The sequence below is a fragment of the Ciconia boyciana genome, chromosome 6 (assembly GCF_034638445.1).
Source record: "Ciconia boyciana chromosome 6, ASM3463844v1, whole genome shotgun sequence".
In the NCBI taxonomy this organism is placed as follows: Eukaryota; Metazoa; Chordata; class Aves; order Ciconiiformes; family Ciconiidae; genus Ciconia; species Ciconia boyciana.
Window position 1 is genome coordinate 62,345,635 of NC_132939.1, and position 16,806 is coordinate 62,362,440.

The 16,806-nt window shown below is 39.5% G+C and overlaps 1 protein-coding gene across 6 annotated transcripts; it reads right to left on the reverse strand.

The window, feature by feature from the left end:
* Positions 1 to 1,497: 1,497 nt before the first annotated feature.
* Positions 1,498 to 16,692, reverse strand: LOC140652813 (SERTA domain-containing protein 2-like). Of its 6 annotated transcripts, none has more exons than XM_072864057.1 (5): positions 16,510 to 16,692; positions 14,503 to 14,559; positions 13,316 to 13,434; positions 10,921 to 11,007; positions 1,498 to 5,149 (listed from the first exon to the last, which is right to left on the reverse strand). In XM_072864057.1, exon 5 carries the CDS (start codon positions 5,143 to 5,145, stop codon positions 4,294 to 4,296), a length of 852 nt encoding a protein of 283 aa, XP_072720158.1. In that variant the 5' UTR covers positions 5,146 to 5,149; positions 10,921 to 11,007; positions 13,316 to 13,434; positions 14,503 to 14,559; positions 16,510 to 16,692; the 3' UTR covers positions 1,498 to 4,293. The 6 variants fall into 6 exon arrangements, with proteins under 6 accessions (XP_072720158.1, XP_072720156.1, XP_072720157.1 ...); XM_072864055.1 differs by having other exon boundaries at positions 14,461 to 14,559; XM_072864056.1 differs by lacking the exon at positions 14,503 to 14,559.
* Positions 16,693 to 16,806: the final 114 nt, after the last annotated feature.

Below are 16,806 nucleotides of genomic sequence, written 5' to 3' on the forward strand. Positions count from 1 at the left end.
GCACAGCCAGTCTAGCTTAGCGCTCTGCTGGGATCAATGGGTCCTAATGGGGGAAAAATGTATGGAATGAAGTTGCAACATTTTTTTTTTTCTTTTTCAATCAAGGCAAGATGCCTGTGAATGCTGGGCAAATACTTAAACGCCAAAAGTCTTCCAGCTTCCCTGAACATCTGCTTTAATAATACACACTTTTGTAGACACACTTCTGTATCTTAATAGCTTAACTCTTCACTTCTAATCTTGGTTTTTAATAGCTCAAAATTAGTTTTGCAACTAATTATAACTCATCTTCCTCACAGAACTAATGGATAGGTTATTTTCTTTCAGGTATTTTATTCTTGCAGGAAAGTTAGTCTTTTTAAGTCTCACTTCCAGTATTCAGAATACTGAGCTCAACAGAGCACGTGGGACAGCACCTGCACCTCCTCAGCTAGCCGTGTTTTAAACCAGCATTACACTGAGCTGTGCTGCTTGGCATACTTTTAAGTTCAGATCTTTCAGTGTGGCTAAAATTGGTGAAAGCACATGAAACCCTACACCACCTTTGAAGAGTCTCAACATGACCCAAGAGCGATACTTTAAAAATATTTTCTTAAAAGACTGAACTGCAGCATAGCTTCATAAGGCAGCATTTTCTCTTGCCAAACTTCAAGACCCATCAGTACAAGAGCAGGTCTGTACTGCACAGTATCAGTAGCACCCTGCTTGGCAATGCACGCAGTCACAGGGCCAGTGTGATGATGGTAACCACCTCACAACCAAATCCAGACTTCTCTGAAGAAGTTACTTCTAGACCTATGCTTTTCACACTCCAGGACAAAAGGCAGGAAGAATTCCTTGTCTGTAAGCAGCAGACAATGCAGTCTCATCAATAAAATGAAGTCCACTGCAGAAGAGTCAGGATGTCATTTTAAAGGTCCACAACAGGAAGAGGTTGGAAACCTTTCCTTTCCTGAAGTCACTGGTGTAATTTGTATTAGCAAACAACCTTCCACTAGCACTGAGTGGCAGTATTTTTGTCCCAGATTGACAAGTATACACATCTGAAGTGTCAACAGTATGTGCATCAAGGACACTTGTATCTGACACTTGCTTTCAAGCATGGCAACCCCTGAAGCAACACTAAGAACTGCATGGGCCGGGAAGACTACATAGGGCAGTCGAGACAAAAACCAGAGGACAGCTAAGTGCTAACAAACATATGTCACCTCTTCACAACAGGAATCCCCCCACCCCACCGGCTGGAAAAAAAATGCTCTGTGGGCCATCTCTTGTTCTGTGGGGACAGGATGCACCGAGGGGATGCGAAGCTGTGTATGGTACTTAGTATTTCTGGGGAGAAAGGAAGGGAAAAAAAAAATAAATAAAAGAGAAGGTATAAAAGCATTCACCTGGGGAAAATGTTACATCTTTGTGATGAAAAGACCAAATGAAGGGTGGCAAGGTACAGTGGTTTTTGTGTTTTGTTTTTAAAACAGTCAAATACTGAAGGCTTCAAATAATAAATGGTTAAACTGCAAAACTGTGGCTTTTATTTCCAAACATACAATAAATAGGTCCACCACAACTAGCCTCTAACTTCATTTTACATGGAAGGATTTTAAAATTAGTTTGTGCATATGTAAAAATTAAACTTCCCTTTGCACATAATTCCATACATAACTGAACTGCATTACATACCAGCTTATGGTCTTGGCACTGTGATGCAAGCAACCAATTAGAAACAGAGCTCTGTGGCAAGCACTTGAACAAAAATTGCATTTTGAATTGTCGATAAAACATCTACCAACAATTTAATCTATTTCTGAAGCATACAAAAAACTTTAGCATGTAAATGCTGAAAAGCAAGTTGTCTTCTGTTTCTGCAGGGACTGCAAAGTAAGTGGATTTATTAAATGTTCACTATTTGCTACATGATACAATTTTCATACCAAAATATCTTTACTGCATAGTAACATTCCATATTTTCAAATGCAAAAAGAAATTAGATGCAGTCTTTTTATTTTATTCCTCATCACTGAATTTAAAGACAATTTTAACCATAACTCTGCTTCATCACAGTGCAGAAGGCCCTTAATATTTCAAGGATTTATTCAGTCATATCTTTAATACAAAAGTAGAGGCTGAGGAAAAGCCAGAGTAGTCTATACACAATGCACAATCTGTGTACATTCTGAAGCTGTACCTCTTGAAGAACTATTTATACACTCTTCAAACAAATCCCTTTATCCAACAATTCAAAATACTTTAGATCAGAAGTTTTATATTAGAATCAATACATTATATGCATATAAATACATTTATACCCTTCGGTTGCTAAACAACCCAGATGGCTGCGAGGACGTGACCTGAACTGGTTCTCCACTGGTTTGGGATACCAAATTGTATCGGCAGCTAACTGTTAACCAAAATAGTCACAGTAAAAAAATGGAGATCTTTGCACAAGGTAGGTGTGCCACAGCATCAGTCAAGACTAGAAACAGTAGGTGACACCCTGGCCCCTTCAAGAGGGCCAGGATTTCAACTTCTGTGAGATGCAAGTCACGGGCAACATTTTTTTCCTCTGCTGATGCCCCATTCGTGAAAAGTCTCAGCAGAACAACAACAACAAACCCCCCCCCCAAAAAACAACAAACCAAAGCAAAGCTTTTACAACTGCAAATTTTCTTACAAGACAGGTGCTGCAGCTTTCAAGAACAAAGCAAAAGTTTTATAATTAAAAAAAACCAACCCAAAAACTAATGTGCAAGTGTGTAGTTCAGAAGACGATAGCAAGGATCGATACAGACCTCAGTTCAAGCTGAAACACAGTATCCAAACTGTCTTACAGAAAAATAGCTCTCACCGCAAATCTCATCCTCAGTTAATGAGTGCACTTATATATACTTATATACACACCTGCCATACACACGCACCCCTCCTTTCCCAGTACAATCTGCAGCACCACCAGCAGCAACCACCATGATGCTTCCAAAGCCCACCCAGGCCCCAGTGCTGCATCTGAGCCGTCAGACCCCAGAGCTCTCACCGACACAGCTGCAGGATGGTTCTTAGCCATCAACACTGACTCACCACATATCAATGAGTATTTCAGGAGTATTCAAAGCAGTAAGCACTGGTGTAGTAAGAAGTGTTCTCAACTTTGTTTCTTAAAGGATACAGAAATGTTGACTCTCCTGAGTATCCTCCAAAGGTGCTAGAAGTTTTAAGCGTTTCTTTCCACAATGCCAGGTATACAAATGTGTATCTTTTTAAATAATATTGCACATAAAAATCATCTTAAAACTTTGTAGTGAAAGCAGGGCTGAAGGACAGTGTTTTCCAAAACAGATTAAAAAGCTACCTGTACATAATAAGTTTTAATTTAAAGAACGCCAAGATTATTCAAAATCTAAGCACGTAATACTGACAGAAAAATGTTAAATTGCACAATCTACATATAAATTACATTTGTAAATACTTAAAAGTTTTTAAACATTGAATACCCTTGATTTCACAAATCAGCTAGGTCACTGTCAAAGGATCAGCTTAAGGAGTTAGAAGTACTTTCCCCCAGAAAAAAATACAAACAAAAAGATCTGCAGTCTTAGACGAAGCACTGGAAAGAGTTAAAGCATTTCAGCTCAGAGGTAGTGCTAAACACATCCAACTAGAAGTCCATTATATTTGAACTATGATGAAATAACGTAGTAAAATGTAGAAAGACTATAAAATTTACAAAAATAAATAGTTCTGAATGCTTTAGAAAATGCAAGAGACTTCATTGATAAGTGTCTTGATCTGCTTTTCTGACCAAAAGAAAGCAAAGCGTATCTCATTTTTAAAATATACCCATCTCTAGTAATGCGTCTGCAATCCACGCAATCCAACTATGCAACTTGACATATGCCAACTTGGCATAGACTCTGATATTAAAAATAAAGTGGAGGCTTTGTAAAAGATCATCTCATATGAAATTTGTTTTGCATGTAAATTCTTCTGACAAATTAAAAATTGCACATAAAAAAGTTTATTGAAAGAGGCATGAGGGGTGATAAGGGTATGTGCCTATTGTTCCACATACACCCTGGAAGGAAAAAGATGATTGCACAGTTCTGATAAATAAATATTTCTTTTTAAAAAAAATCTGCCACTTTTTTGGTTTGTAAGTTTTGGAATTATTTAGAAAATCCCACTATGGACAAATTATTTTTAGTTTGTGTTTTAAAGAATTCTTTACAACTTTTCCAGTGGCTTTTATCCTGAAACCAAATGAAAGTGGCAGTTTAAAAGTATCTTTGGGTAAAACAAATATCAGGATCCAACGAGAATTTCCATGATGTGGTCCAACTCACTCAGATCTGTTCTACATATCTGAATGTTGCTTGCTGAAGAAGAATTACAAGATGGAAAGGTTTTCAATGGTTCTTCTGTAGCAAGAGATGGTGGTCTGGGCGGCATTAGTGGAGGGCAACAAAAGTCTGAATCATACATTGAAGTGTCAATATCTTCAAAAATGTCATCTATTGCCAAATCCTTCAAGTAACTAGTTGAATTTGAAATCTCAAAGGAACCAAACACACATTCGGCTCCCTTCAAATCCTGTCTATCATCTTCTAGTTTTAGACCGGTATTTTCTGGAAACTTTGGCTGGTCATCTCCAGTAGGAACCAGACAAGTAGGCGGGCTTATATCTTCTACAAAGTCTAAATCCTTCAGAATGGATGAAATAGCAGATGACATATCATCATCTGAAACTATCAGCAGGCTATTTTCAATTGGGTCTTCTACAGACCGCAAGTCGCAACAGTTAGACTCTTGCTGACTAATACCTGAAGGCAACTGAAGAGAAATCCCAGATGTCTCCATCCCTGCGTAGCTGTGAGAACTAGGAGTAATGCCAGGGCAGACATTAACTGGCTGCTGATTACTCTCTTGTCTCATTTCCTCTTGAATTTGCCGTACTGTGTTGGCTATGAGGACAGAGCGGTGCAAGTTCGGTTCCACCAGCATTTTGTATGTCTGTAACTTGGTGAGGCACATATTAAGCACCAACTGCCTCTTAAGCGGATATGGCAGATTTCGACTGGAATCAAAGGCACTCGAGAGACCAGCCATGTTCTCCTCATAGTCACTCAGCTTGCGTTTTAGACCTCTCCCCAACATGAACCTGAAAGAGAGAAATTATGAATTAACCTTGGGCAAAACTATCACTGCTTCTGCAAGATCTCAACAGGCACTTTTGAAAAGTCTGTAGTATACTATGTATTGGTTAACTTAGACTCTAATGCCATAGAACACTGAAAGACACAACAAAATCCTACACAAGATGCTACTTTCATTGAGAAGATGCACCTTCCAGCTCTATTGCTTCACAACAATTTATTTGTTTTTTAAACAGAAAACATGAAAGGAAAATCGTAACTGTTTTTTTAAAAAGCTATATACTTCTAAGTTTTGGTTTTAAGGTTTACTTTTAAGTCTACTATGAGAATATTAAAGATTTTAAATAAATTCCTAGGTGAGCTTTTTAGCCTCTTATCCATTTAAATTATATAGCATACAAAAATTCATTCATGAGAAGTATCTGAATGTCCACATTAAATAAAATAGATGCTTATACTAAGGATTATAGTAACTATACAGAATATTTCAACATTTTCATTTTAACATTCATTCCTAGGTACACTAGGTAAGACTTTAAAGCTAGTTGCAACACCCATTTTTATCTCATGAAGGTATTCTTAATGTCTTGCTCAGTGTCTCCGAGAACTATCTATAGAACTCATTTCTCTCCCTCTTTTTTGGTGACTTAAAGTTGGTTTACTACAGTTGAACCACCCAGCAAGACCAACAACAGGGCCTCCCATGGGATCCTCATATCCATTCCATAGCTTAGTATTTTAGCTAAATGGTGGGAGGACATTTGGCTGGGCCACAGAGCTCACAGAATGATGACCGGTGCTCATCACAACCTGTCCTGTTCACAACCTGCTACTGATGTAACACTAAGGACATCCAGCAGGAGGCTATCAAATGGCATTTTAAAAGTGACCAATTTTGGTAAATAGCTAAAAGAAAAGAAAGAGAATTTAGTTGCTTTCAGTCAGCTTTGTGTGCTTTTGCATTGAAATATAGGTCTAGGTAGGTCTAGAACACGGTGGTACAAAAAACTGTATACACACACACCTAAAATACACGTGATCCAAACAAGTACATGCTTGGATACTTTGCAATTGCCATTCAAAATACAAAGTGTTTTATTAGGGACAACAAGCACTATGCAATCACTTGTGTAAACACAGAAAAGGAGTATACCATGCACAGAAAACACTGTCAAAATCTTGATTACACAAATCTTGATGTGTCCATGGAATACAGACACCTCACTCCCAAACAATTAGAAAAAATTGAGCAATCATAAATTAGACACCCAGTGGCAGATTAAGGGCAGATTCTCCACACACAATGATCCAGACCCTGCATGTTGCATAGGGCCTCCCAACTTCCTTTTCATGTGAGCACTGGATATTGCCAGCAATAGCTCAGCTGATTGCCGCAGCTGCCAGCTGGTAGTCTGTCACTAGACTTTTGGGGACAAGGAGAAGGCAGCAGGATAAAGCCTCTTTTACTCTTGGGATTTCTCCAGATTTGCAGGAAGCACTGCAGGGCTCCATGGCTACATCCATCTGCCTAGACAAGGCTGTGGGAGAACTCAGCTCCTCTGGAGGAACAGAAAGTAAGCAAGCAGCGCATACTTCTCAGTAAGACAGGCAGGAAAAAGCAGGCAGTTGGTATAGGAGTTTAAGACTTCTCGATCATACCCACTTTTTCTTTTAGGGACATAACTGGATGAAATTAAATTTGTCATAAGAATGCATTTTTACATAACAGGTAGTAGTTTGGCCTATAGTTGAGTTTACTAACATATTCACTATTAAAACAACAACAAAAAACTGTAATTACTTGTAATTTTACCAGTGCTGCAATTTTTTAACTTTGGAAGTCTGTTTTACTCCAAAGTTTTCTGCTAAACTGACACAGCACCAGCTGAATCTCTTTAAAAAACATACGGTGTCTGGACGTGGTGTGCCTATTCACCTAGGTGATCTTCCCACACTTACCACGTATCGCTCCCCTATTCCAGCACTCCGTTTAGAGTGCATAGAACCAGATAGTAGTGAGCACTCAATTACAAACAAAATCATAAGAAATCTGGATACAAAGGTCAGGCACCAAATATAACAACAAAGTATTTTGGGGGGCAGTGTGTGTGTCAGGCATCCTCAGTCAAACTATCGACAACGCTGTCAGCAACTGATAATTTTAGACATAATCTATGGAATATCACGATTATGCAGGACTTTACAGTAAACCTGTTGCTAAATATACCAACTCATAGCATAACATGAAGATAATTACATCTATAAATCATAGAAAACTCACAATAAAATTATTAACTCTCCATTTTAAGTAGCATTTAAATGTTGTGTACTACCTAAGGCACTAACCTATACCATTACTATAAAGAATAAAAATATATATCAAAATGACTATTTGTTCACTAAGCACCATCATTCCTATACACTGCACACTAGTTTGTTTTTTTTTCTCTCCACGAACTAATTAAAGCAGACCAAAATTCACACTCACAAGGGAATGAAATTAAGACCATACAGAGAACAGTAATTCTGACATTTTATACATTCAGAATGCTTGATTTTGACAATTTACTGCTTTTAATACATTTTAAAATATATATTTACACTTCGTTAGACACACAGGAAATACTAGACTTATCTATTTGAATTATATAAATAATGTTAATTTCTAACATCTCAAAAATGTGCTAGTATTTAAATTCTGTAAGCAAGCTTAAAGAGCAAGCAAACTATCATATGTGAGGATATATAATTTCACAAAAACAACTTATAATTAAACGTTTAACTTTTACATTCATACAGTAGCCTAATTAGATTATATATTTCATGCTCATATATGCAGACACCCTCCTACCCTCCTTTTAAATTCCTCAAATTTCCTTCATAAAATTTGTCCCAGAGCATTCTAGAAATATGTAACAAAACTTGAGCATGACAGGACTCTGAACTATAAAAATGAAGTGCAAGAAACATTATTTGCTCCCACTTCAAATGTTTCTACTTAACAGACTCCCCACTCTCTGGATGTCAAAGTTGGTTTTTTTGTGTGGTTTGTTTTGTTTTTTTTTTTTTAAATACACAAACATAGCCCTATGTTATGTTTTAGAAATTCTGCCTGTTTAGTATGACTTTTGCCTAATTGCAAGGATCCCTAAGTCTCCCTCCAAGAGCTAGATGACTTCAGAGGTTACATAAAAATTTGGAAAAGGCTAATGAAAACCAGAGTACCACTGGTACAGTGGATTTAAAAATGACTAGTGTCATGGTTGCTACAGGAGACATTAAATTTCAGTTCTTGTCAAACACACTCAGCTGCTGACCTACAAAAGATACAAAGCCCCTTTGTTACCAGCTAATCTGCATTTTATCAGGCCTTTTGCTTTACTTTCTAGCACAAGAATTTGTGACAGGGTCATATCCTTAACAAACTATTCCGTATTTTCTAAGTAACTTGTCCTTTTGTAGCATTGTGTATTAACACACATATCCCAAACCCAAAATTCACACATCAGTCAAATGCTCTCTTTTGAAAGCATTAATCTGCAATACAAGATGTTGATCACCTTATTTAATTATGCAGTGCTCCCCCCTCCTTCAATTTTTGGTACTAAGGAAAACAAACAGAAGTCCACACAGAAATCCACGCCACCGTGCCCAGACAATCCTGTATTACTGAGTGACTGCTGCACAGTTGTCAGTCCTTTCAGTCAGCTGACAGAATGGCACAGCCAGTTCAAAGAAGCGCAAGTTGGGCATACTAAAACACAAAGAGTGCCTAGAAATTGCACTCTTCCTTACTCCAGCCTAATTCCAGGAACCTACTCAGATCTCAAAAAAATGGATCAAGTAACAGGATTTTGGAACGTGCCAATCTGATAACTCTGTAATTTTTAAGTAAATAAACTGAACAAAAATTAAAGTTTATGCCAACTTCAAATGTGAGGTCTATACATAGCTGTTCAATAATAAAAGAACCAAGCTGTATGTCACCCTTCTCTTGAACTTTAAGAAAAAGGTCAACAACCAATTTTTTTTTTTTAGTTCAGATGCTCTATTTTAGAATCGTTTGTCATGAAAAAACCAAGAACAATGAGGAACACCACATCTCAATAATTTTTTCTAGTGTTTTCTCATCTTCTCTCGTTATAGTAATGCGAACTGAGACACAGGCCATTTATGGTAGAATGCTTTTTTAATTAAAACTATTTTGCAGATATAGAGAAAAGGAAGCAAAGTGAACTCTATGTTTAGGAGTGGCAAACTCTCGATCCATGTCACTGAACTACAAAGAAGTCTGTATGTAGAAATTCTGCCCCTGACAGCATGTTCCTCAGTTCCTTCCAGTTCCATAGAGGACATTTCATAGGAACTCCTCCCTACTAAGATGGGAAGAAGCATCCATGCACTGTAATCCTACACCGTACCAGGGTTTGAAAAAGCTTGGGAGGGAAGAAGCACGTCCCTGGCTGGCAAATCCACACAGAATACCAAACAAACAGGCCTGGTCAGAGCGTGCAGCTACTCAGAAGAAACATTCCAGGCTACCAAGAAAAATTCACATTGCGATGCATTGTGGACAATACAGGACTCGTGCCACCATTTCAGAGGAAAAACACAGCTCCATCTGTCACAGGGTCTGATAGTGCAGTGCAGCTGCCACTGCCACATGGTTAGGAAGTACAGCTGGAAACAGTCACAAAGAAGAATGCAGCATGTGAAAACCCTCAATTACTTCTATCTGGGCAAACTACTTCTTAATTTCCTCTTCCTCACCTTCCAAAAAAGGTTTTAACAGCAAGTTAAACAAAGTTTAGAACTCAGAACCGCACACAGCTTTAATTTTCAATAGCAAGGTTCAAAAAACATGAGTATATAAAACACGACTGCCACAGTTAGTATTGTGTGAACACAAACTTTTCATGCACAAAACAAGCACTATAGTCAACTACACAAGAGTTATTAATTTGCCATTTAAAAATACGTTTAAATAGCAAGATCATAAGTACTTGGCCTGCACTATGCAGGTCAAAATAATTTCATTGGTAGTGGTCCCTTCTGGCTTTTCTTTTTAGGATATTATTACATTCAGACTTGCTTGATCCTTTTCATACAGCCACAGTGTCGCATTTTTCAGCCTAAGACTGTCTCAAAGTGATAAATTACTTTATTCTCGTAGGCTAGAAATAGCAGATTTGAATAGGTGTAAGCACCTCATGAGTGAAAGCTGCCTGTCTAGTTTTCAGTAATGCAACTTAAGTATTAAAATCAAAATTAGATACTCCTTGCTGTTGTAATTTGGGTAATTCCCTTTCAAAGTCTTCTTTGGCTCATAACTGTAGCAAGCACATTACCAGTAAAAACAGACAGAAGTCTCTTTGGATTGTAAACTTGTGTTAGTGACTGACTGAAGCAGACTGATAACCTGATTTCCTGCTCTCCCCTCTCTTCCATGGACACACATTTCACAAGCACACATCTATCTGCAGGAAGTGTAAAGGAAGACAAACATCCCTACAGTTATGGTTATTTCCCAGAATTATTTGATGTATGCTGCATACTATTTTTAATTATAATTCTTCCTCTACCTGACATGCATTTTAGCTTAGGCAACACAACTTCATTAATAGTTCTAATTAAGTGGTGGACTGGCTCTTGACTAGTATTCCATGTATAACAAGCTGCACAAGAAAAAGGTAAGACTGAAGGTACAGTTAACAGACACAGCATAAATCCTTTCCTCCCATCCGGACTTAACACTGATCACTTAAACATGACTTACGTAACACAGTAAGCTGTCAGACTACACAGAACAGTGTATCTGATCTGATGTCCTCAGAAAGTGTTGGAGATCCCCATAACATCTTGGCTGTTAGCAAAAGTTAAGAGGAATGAGGGAAGGAGGATTAAACACCTTAGAAAACAGCGACATAAAAAGTAATTTGGACCTGAAGACACTTTAAAATACACAAAAATGTATTTAAGTCCATTGCCTCCCCACCCCCCCCAGCCCTGCCCCAGTTTAGCCAAGATGAGTAACTGCTGGAGAAGGCACAAGTGGCTAAAAGTGTGCATGCAGGGAGGAGTGCAGTCCTACCAGCTTACTCCCATACCTAAGCTCCTTTATAACTTCTTTACAGGAGTTAGAAATGACCAGAAAATAGCTGCTCAAAGAAGGGAGAATTAATGTCAACTTTTTAGTCACCAAATCCTGACCTATAATACACCTAAGTCTGTTACTACTAAAGCAACTGGAACACAGAACCAAGATAAGCTACTGTTCAGACTTAACAAAACAACACCACCCCCCCCCCCCACCAATCCCCAAAACCACACAGAAAAAAACCCACACCTATGGATGTACCTAACAACTTTTCCCGCATTTTGAAAATAAGAGTAGGCTGAATAGTATTCATTAAGTAGAGAAAAGGTATGAGAGGAAGACTGACTCTAGCACAGAATTAGTCTGGAATTCATAACCTTCCCACTGTCACTTCACTATTTGTGGAAGTAGATAATAAATACGTGTCATACACTAACATTTTAGGAGCTGAAATGATGTTTACAAACCACTTGGGAGTAAGTTTTACCTTGATTTAAAAGTTAGTTTGAACCCCCCCCACACAACCTGTTTATGTTATGTCTAACAGGATCTGGAAAATTCCTGCACATCAAGGACATCTTCCTAAGTTCCTTACTCTCATTTTATTTCATAAAGCACTGGTAAGACCTTTGCTTTACAAACTACCACAGCTGAGTTTCAGAGCACAACATTTCACTCTGGGGAAGAAACTCCTCTGTTAGGATGTGTACCTTCCACAAGCTAAAACAAGTGGATCAGGGCTGTTTACAACAGTAAATGAATCACATTCTCAGCAGCTGGTATCTATCACTAGAGGCTAATATGGAAAGCTGCTGAGGCAGTACCAGTGTTAGAGAAAAACTTCCATCCTTAAAAGAAAACAAACTAAACCACTGTCACTCTTCTCCTTCCTCTCCCCCTCTACACTTGTGTATTTAGTTCCACATTTACAAATAAAGCTCACAGGTGTGTACTTTTAATGAGAGTGTGTTTAGCAGACTTTTTTTCAGGAATTTTGGGTGCATTTTTTTTTTTTAGCAGAAGAAGGGCCCGGAATCATTTAAACTAAGGATCAATACTAGTTAGCAAAAGCTAACACATGATCAAGAGTTACTAAATCTAGAAACTCCCATAGTAAAACTAAACTGTAATTAAATGAGAACATAAAGGAATCCAAACAACAAGAACCAAACCACCAGGGTTCCACCAAAGTATCTCACTGGAGAGACAAATGATCATTGGAACTGCAAATGTGATAACATACCTCTTCACAGCTTGTTCTAATCAACGGAACAGTTCTCAACCCATTTTCTTTACAGTATCTATTTACTTCAAATACAGAGATACTGGATGTATTCACCTACATAACACTGACATGTATTTTAGGGTCACAGTGATCTAAATAAAGATCCATTAATACCAAAAAGTTACAGCTTAGTAACTGTATCAAATCAGCATGTCCATATCTTAAAAGAAAAATCGGACCATTAACAGTAAATGCAACAAAGAAAAAAAAAAGCTCTCTTTTCCTGATAGAGGAACATGCATTTACTCTAGTTCTCTGTATGGGATATTTAGGTAAATAATTTTCAATAACCAAATCAGAAATTACTTTAAATTTTCTGATCAAAATTCAAAATCAAATTTCAAATCAGTATTTCTTTAAATTTTGCTACTCTATTAGCAAACAACAACTTTTCTTCAGTATCTAAAGTACCTTCTCCTCACAACACAAACCTGAAAAACTCCATTTCAGCAGCTGAACAATGGACCTCACTATAAGATTAGAGGCCTTAGTTAACAAATTTCCAAGAAATGTGATCTTATGGCAATATTAAACACTTTGTTAATTACAGTACTTCTTCATTATAAAGGGGGGGAAAAAAAAAAAGTAATGCAAATTCAGAATATTCAAACCAAAGAGCTTATACTATTCAGTAAGCCTAAAGCACTTCACTTAATATCATATACCCTGTGTTTAAAAATTATTTTTCAGTTTACCATTCTAACCCACAAAAACAACATCTACAGCTGATTATCAGAACATGCGCTATGCACATAAGATATGATTTCATAAAAACATACAAGTAGTTACCCTTAGAAAACGGAAAGGAGTCGAGGCAGGAAGATTCCAGATTTTGCATAAAGTGTGGTCATCCAAGAGTCTTGAGCTATTCAAGAGGCCAAGCCATCCACCGAGGTAGGATGATGTGACTTAAGGGGAAAAACAAAACAGAAATAAACAACAGAGTATTTCATTATTATGTGAATTTTTTTTTAAACCAGAAATATTAAGCACACAATTCAATACAACTTTTTAAGTGATCTGTGCTAAATCCTATTAAAACAGTTAAATTGAATAAGAAAAATGGAAGTTCATGAACACACTGAAATAAAAGGACCTAATAGTTTCACCTATGAACACATAAAATGCAGAAATTATCTTTCATAAATGAATACTACAGAATAGAATGCTGATCCTGTACGTGTTCGGCTTTAGGATAAGAACTTGCATTGATACTTCTTCGGGTTACTGAACACCGATTTACAGCTGTAATCATCTCAGAAATCACGTATCAGGAGAGACAGTACCATGAACTGTAAAGAAGTACATTTCAGAATTAACCCCTAACATTTACAGGCTGCAAAAGGAGTTACATTTTTATCAAATTCCCTAACTTTCCTCATTTTCAGCATACACAAAACCAATATGAGAAGATAGCTGGCAGGATGTCCTATGATTGCATATGACATTGTGTGGCATCATTTTCATCAAAACCCCAATAAAGCAACAGCTGCAGTTTGGATAGAGACCACATGGATTAAATCATGGATTGTATCAAGGCACTGGAAACTCTGGAAAATGTGAAAAGGCTGAAGTGACAGTAAACTATGGACTAGACTAGGAGATGCAGGGGGAATTGCATGATCCATGCTCTGGAGGTGTCAACTCCACCTGAAGAATCAAAGTTTTTTAATTCCAAGAATTAAAGCCCTTATACAGGCTAACAGTCTACCCTCTGGATTGTATTTAACATGTTTGTGTGTGTACAATATACATACATACACACACACAGACACCTGCCCCCCAACTACAGCAAACCAATTACTTCACAAATTTACCACATGAACAAGGATCAGTACTTATCCAGATAAATACAGCCCCGCCCGATCAAGGATCAAGAATTCATACATTATTTTACAAATCTTAAAACAACACATAGTGAAAGGCAGTCTTACATTTAGACAGATGGACAAGTAAATGAATACAGTTCATCTTACATAGCAACTCATAGCCTGATGCTAGCAAGGGGCTCCTCCGTTTACAGAATCTCGGAACTGTAAAGATGCAGTAAAACAACAGTAAAATGCCCGTGACCTAAGAATGCCAAATCTAACCAACAGCAATAAACACATTAATACCTCCCTCCTCCTTCTAGAAGCTGACTTCCCTCCTATCATAAGAAGATCCATGCTATTTGTAAATAAAAAAATAAAAACGAATAGACAAATGAAGATTCATAACCTATTTGCTTTGAAACAGCAGGACTTCAGAAGGTCACTACTGAGGTTTATTGAAGGGTACTTGTTAGGTCACAGGGGGAGGTGTACATTCACTGCACTTTCTATGCAATGAATATAAAAGAGAAATGTTTTAGAATGTTAAGTCTTTTTAGCATTAAAGAATCCTAAAAAAGCTAACAACTGCACTAAAATGTTGAAAAGTTTTAGACTTCAGCACCTTAGTTAAAAAAAATAAAAGCATTCAATAAAAAATTAATACTGTTTTTTATTTTAGAAGTCCAACCTTTTGCTAGAAGGAGCTGAAGTCCAAGAAGTTATCAAATTTAATTCCTTTATTATATACTTTAAAGGACTCCTGAAAAATTACCTGCTGAGGTTATGATTTTTCCCCTATATGATTTCACACCAGGACGAGTGTCAGGAAGAAGTACAAGAGGTAAGGTTACTAGGTTTAGTTTTTACAATCTGTTAAAAAAAAATTATATACAGAAGACATGCGGGTAGCTGTAAATCACTATGAATTAGATGTGCAGCAAATTATTTTTTCTTTCATTTTCTTTCACTGTGTTCCCTTGCAGCTTCCTAGTACCTGTTTACGGGTCACTTCAGAAATTTGAGATTGTAGCATTAATTTCAATGTTAATAGTATTTTCCATATTGCAGTTAACTGCCTGAACTAAATAATCTTAGCTGAATGAAAAACAAAGTATAAAACTACTGCACAGGGCTCCTACCTATGTTTTTAGAAATGAAGTGTTCCAACATAGTTTGAAAAATTCCAGGCCTATCTAGAGCAGAAATTACTAACTGCATCTATTAGTGAGATGAATTTACGACACGCATAAAAGAGACCAAGCTTATGCTCCTCCAGTCTTATCCACCTACTTGTAGTTCAGACTAACATACACGTTTATTGAGACAAACAAAACCTGCTATTAAAAACGTAACTGCAGCAAATACACAAGTCGCACCTATCAAGAGGTAGCGATCACGACTGCCAGAATTAAAAAGCTGCGATTCAGGGAAAGCCTCTTTCCTGCCACCTTGCCTGCAGCCGCTCGTGCGAGTGCACAAGTACTAATAAAACCCAAGGGAGCCTGCCACCATTTGGCCTTTGTGGAAGGAGACTAGTTGGTACTTCCTGCCGGCGGCCGCCCGCGCCTCCCCCCGCAGCAGCGGGCAGCAGTAACCAGAGACAACCTTGGGCTTCCCGAGCTGCGAAAAGTTACACTCCTCCCCCTTCCTCCTCCCCAGTTTACCAGAGACCCCGGCCAAGCTAATTATAACTGCGCTAACAACTTCCACCGCCGTCCCCGCTCCCGGCGCCCTGGTCGCCGGCCTCCCCAGCCCCGGCCGCGCTCCCCCCCCACCCCCGCACCCAGCCATAACTACTCAGGGCCCGCCGTGCCCACACTCCCCCCTCTCGCCTTCCCTCCCCACCTGTCTCCGCCACCCTGTCCCCGCGCTCCGCCGGGCCCGCGCCCTCCCCTCGCCCGGCCTCCATGCCCTGCCCCCACCCCCCGGCAGGGCCCCCTGCCCCTCAGGGGGCTCCCGACTACCCCCGCCTCGGCCGGCCGCCGTGGCCAACCGCCCCTCCGCGGCCGTTACTGCCCTCCCCCCCGCGCCGTGTCGTCTCCCTGCCCCCAGGCTCGCCAGCCCTACGCCCGCCGAGGGTGGGGGCTGCCCTCCCGCCCCCCAACCCCCTCACGGCGCCTCCCTCAGAGCCGCCGCCCGGCCCAACCCGACCCCTGCCCGGCGCCCCACCTGGGAGCGGAGGAACCCCCCTGTTCCTTCGCAGTCTGCCGTGCCCGCTCTAGCCAGCCGGCCGGGCTCCCTTCGGTGGGGCTGGGACTCCGACCGGGAGGAGGCGGAGGCGAGCGCCACCCCCGCCGGGCCCCGGCAGCCTCCGCTCCGCCCTTCCCTCCGCCCGCGGCACCCACGGCGGCGGCGGGAGGGAGGAAAGGGGGCGCTGCGTGCACCGCGCCCGCCAGCTGGCTGCCTTCCCATTGGGCAGCAGCCCTTTCAACCTGCCCAGCAACCATTTTCTCACTGGCCGGCGAA

Bases quoted from the DNA above. Each gene is read 5' to 3' on its own strand.
- LOC140652813 (XM_072864056.1), bottom strand. From the start codon at position 5,145: ATGTTGGGGAGAGGTCTAAAACGCAAGCTGAGTGACTATGAGGAGAAC.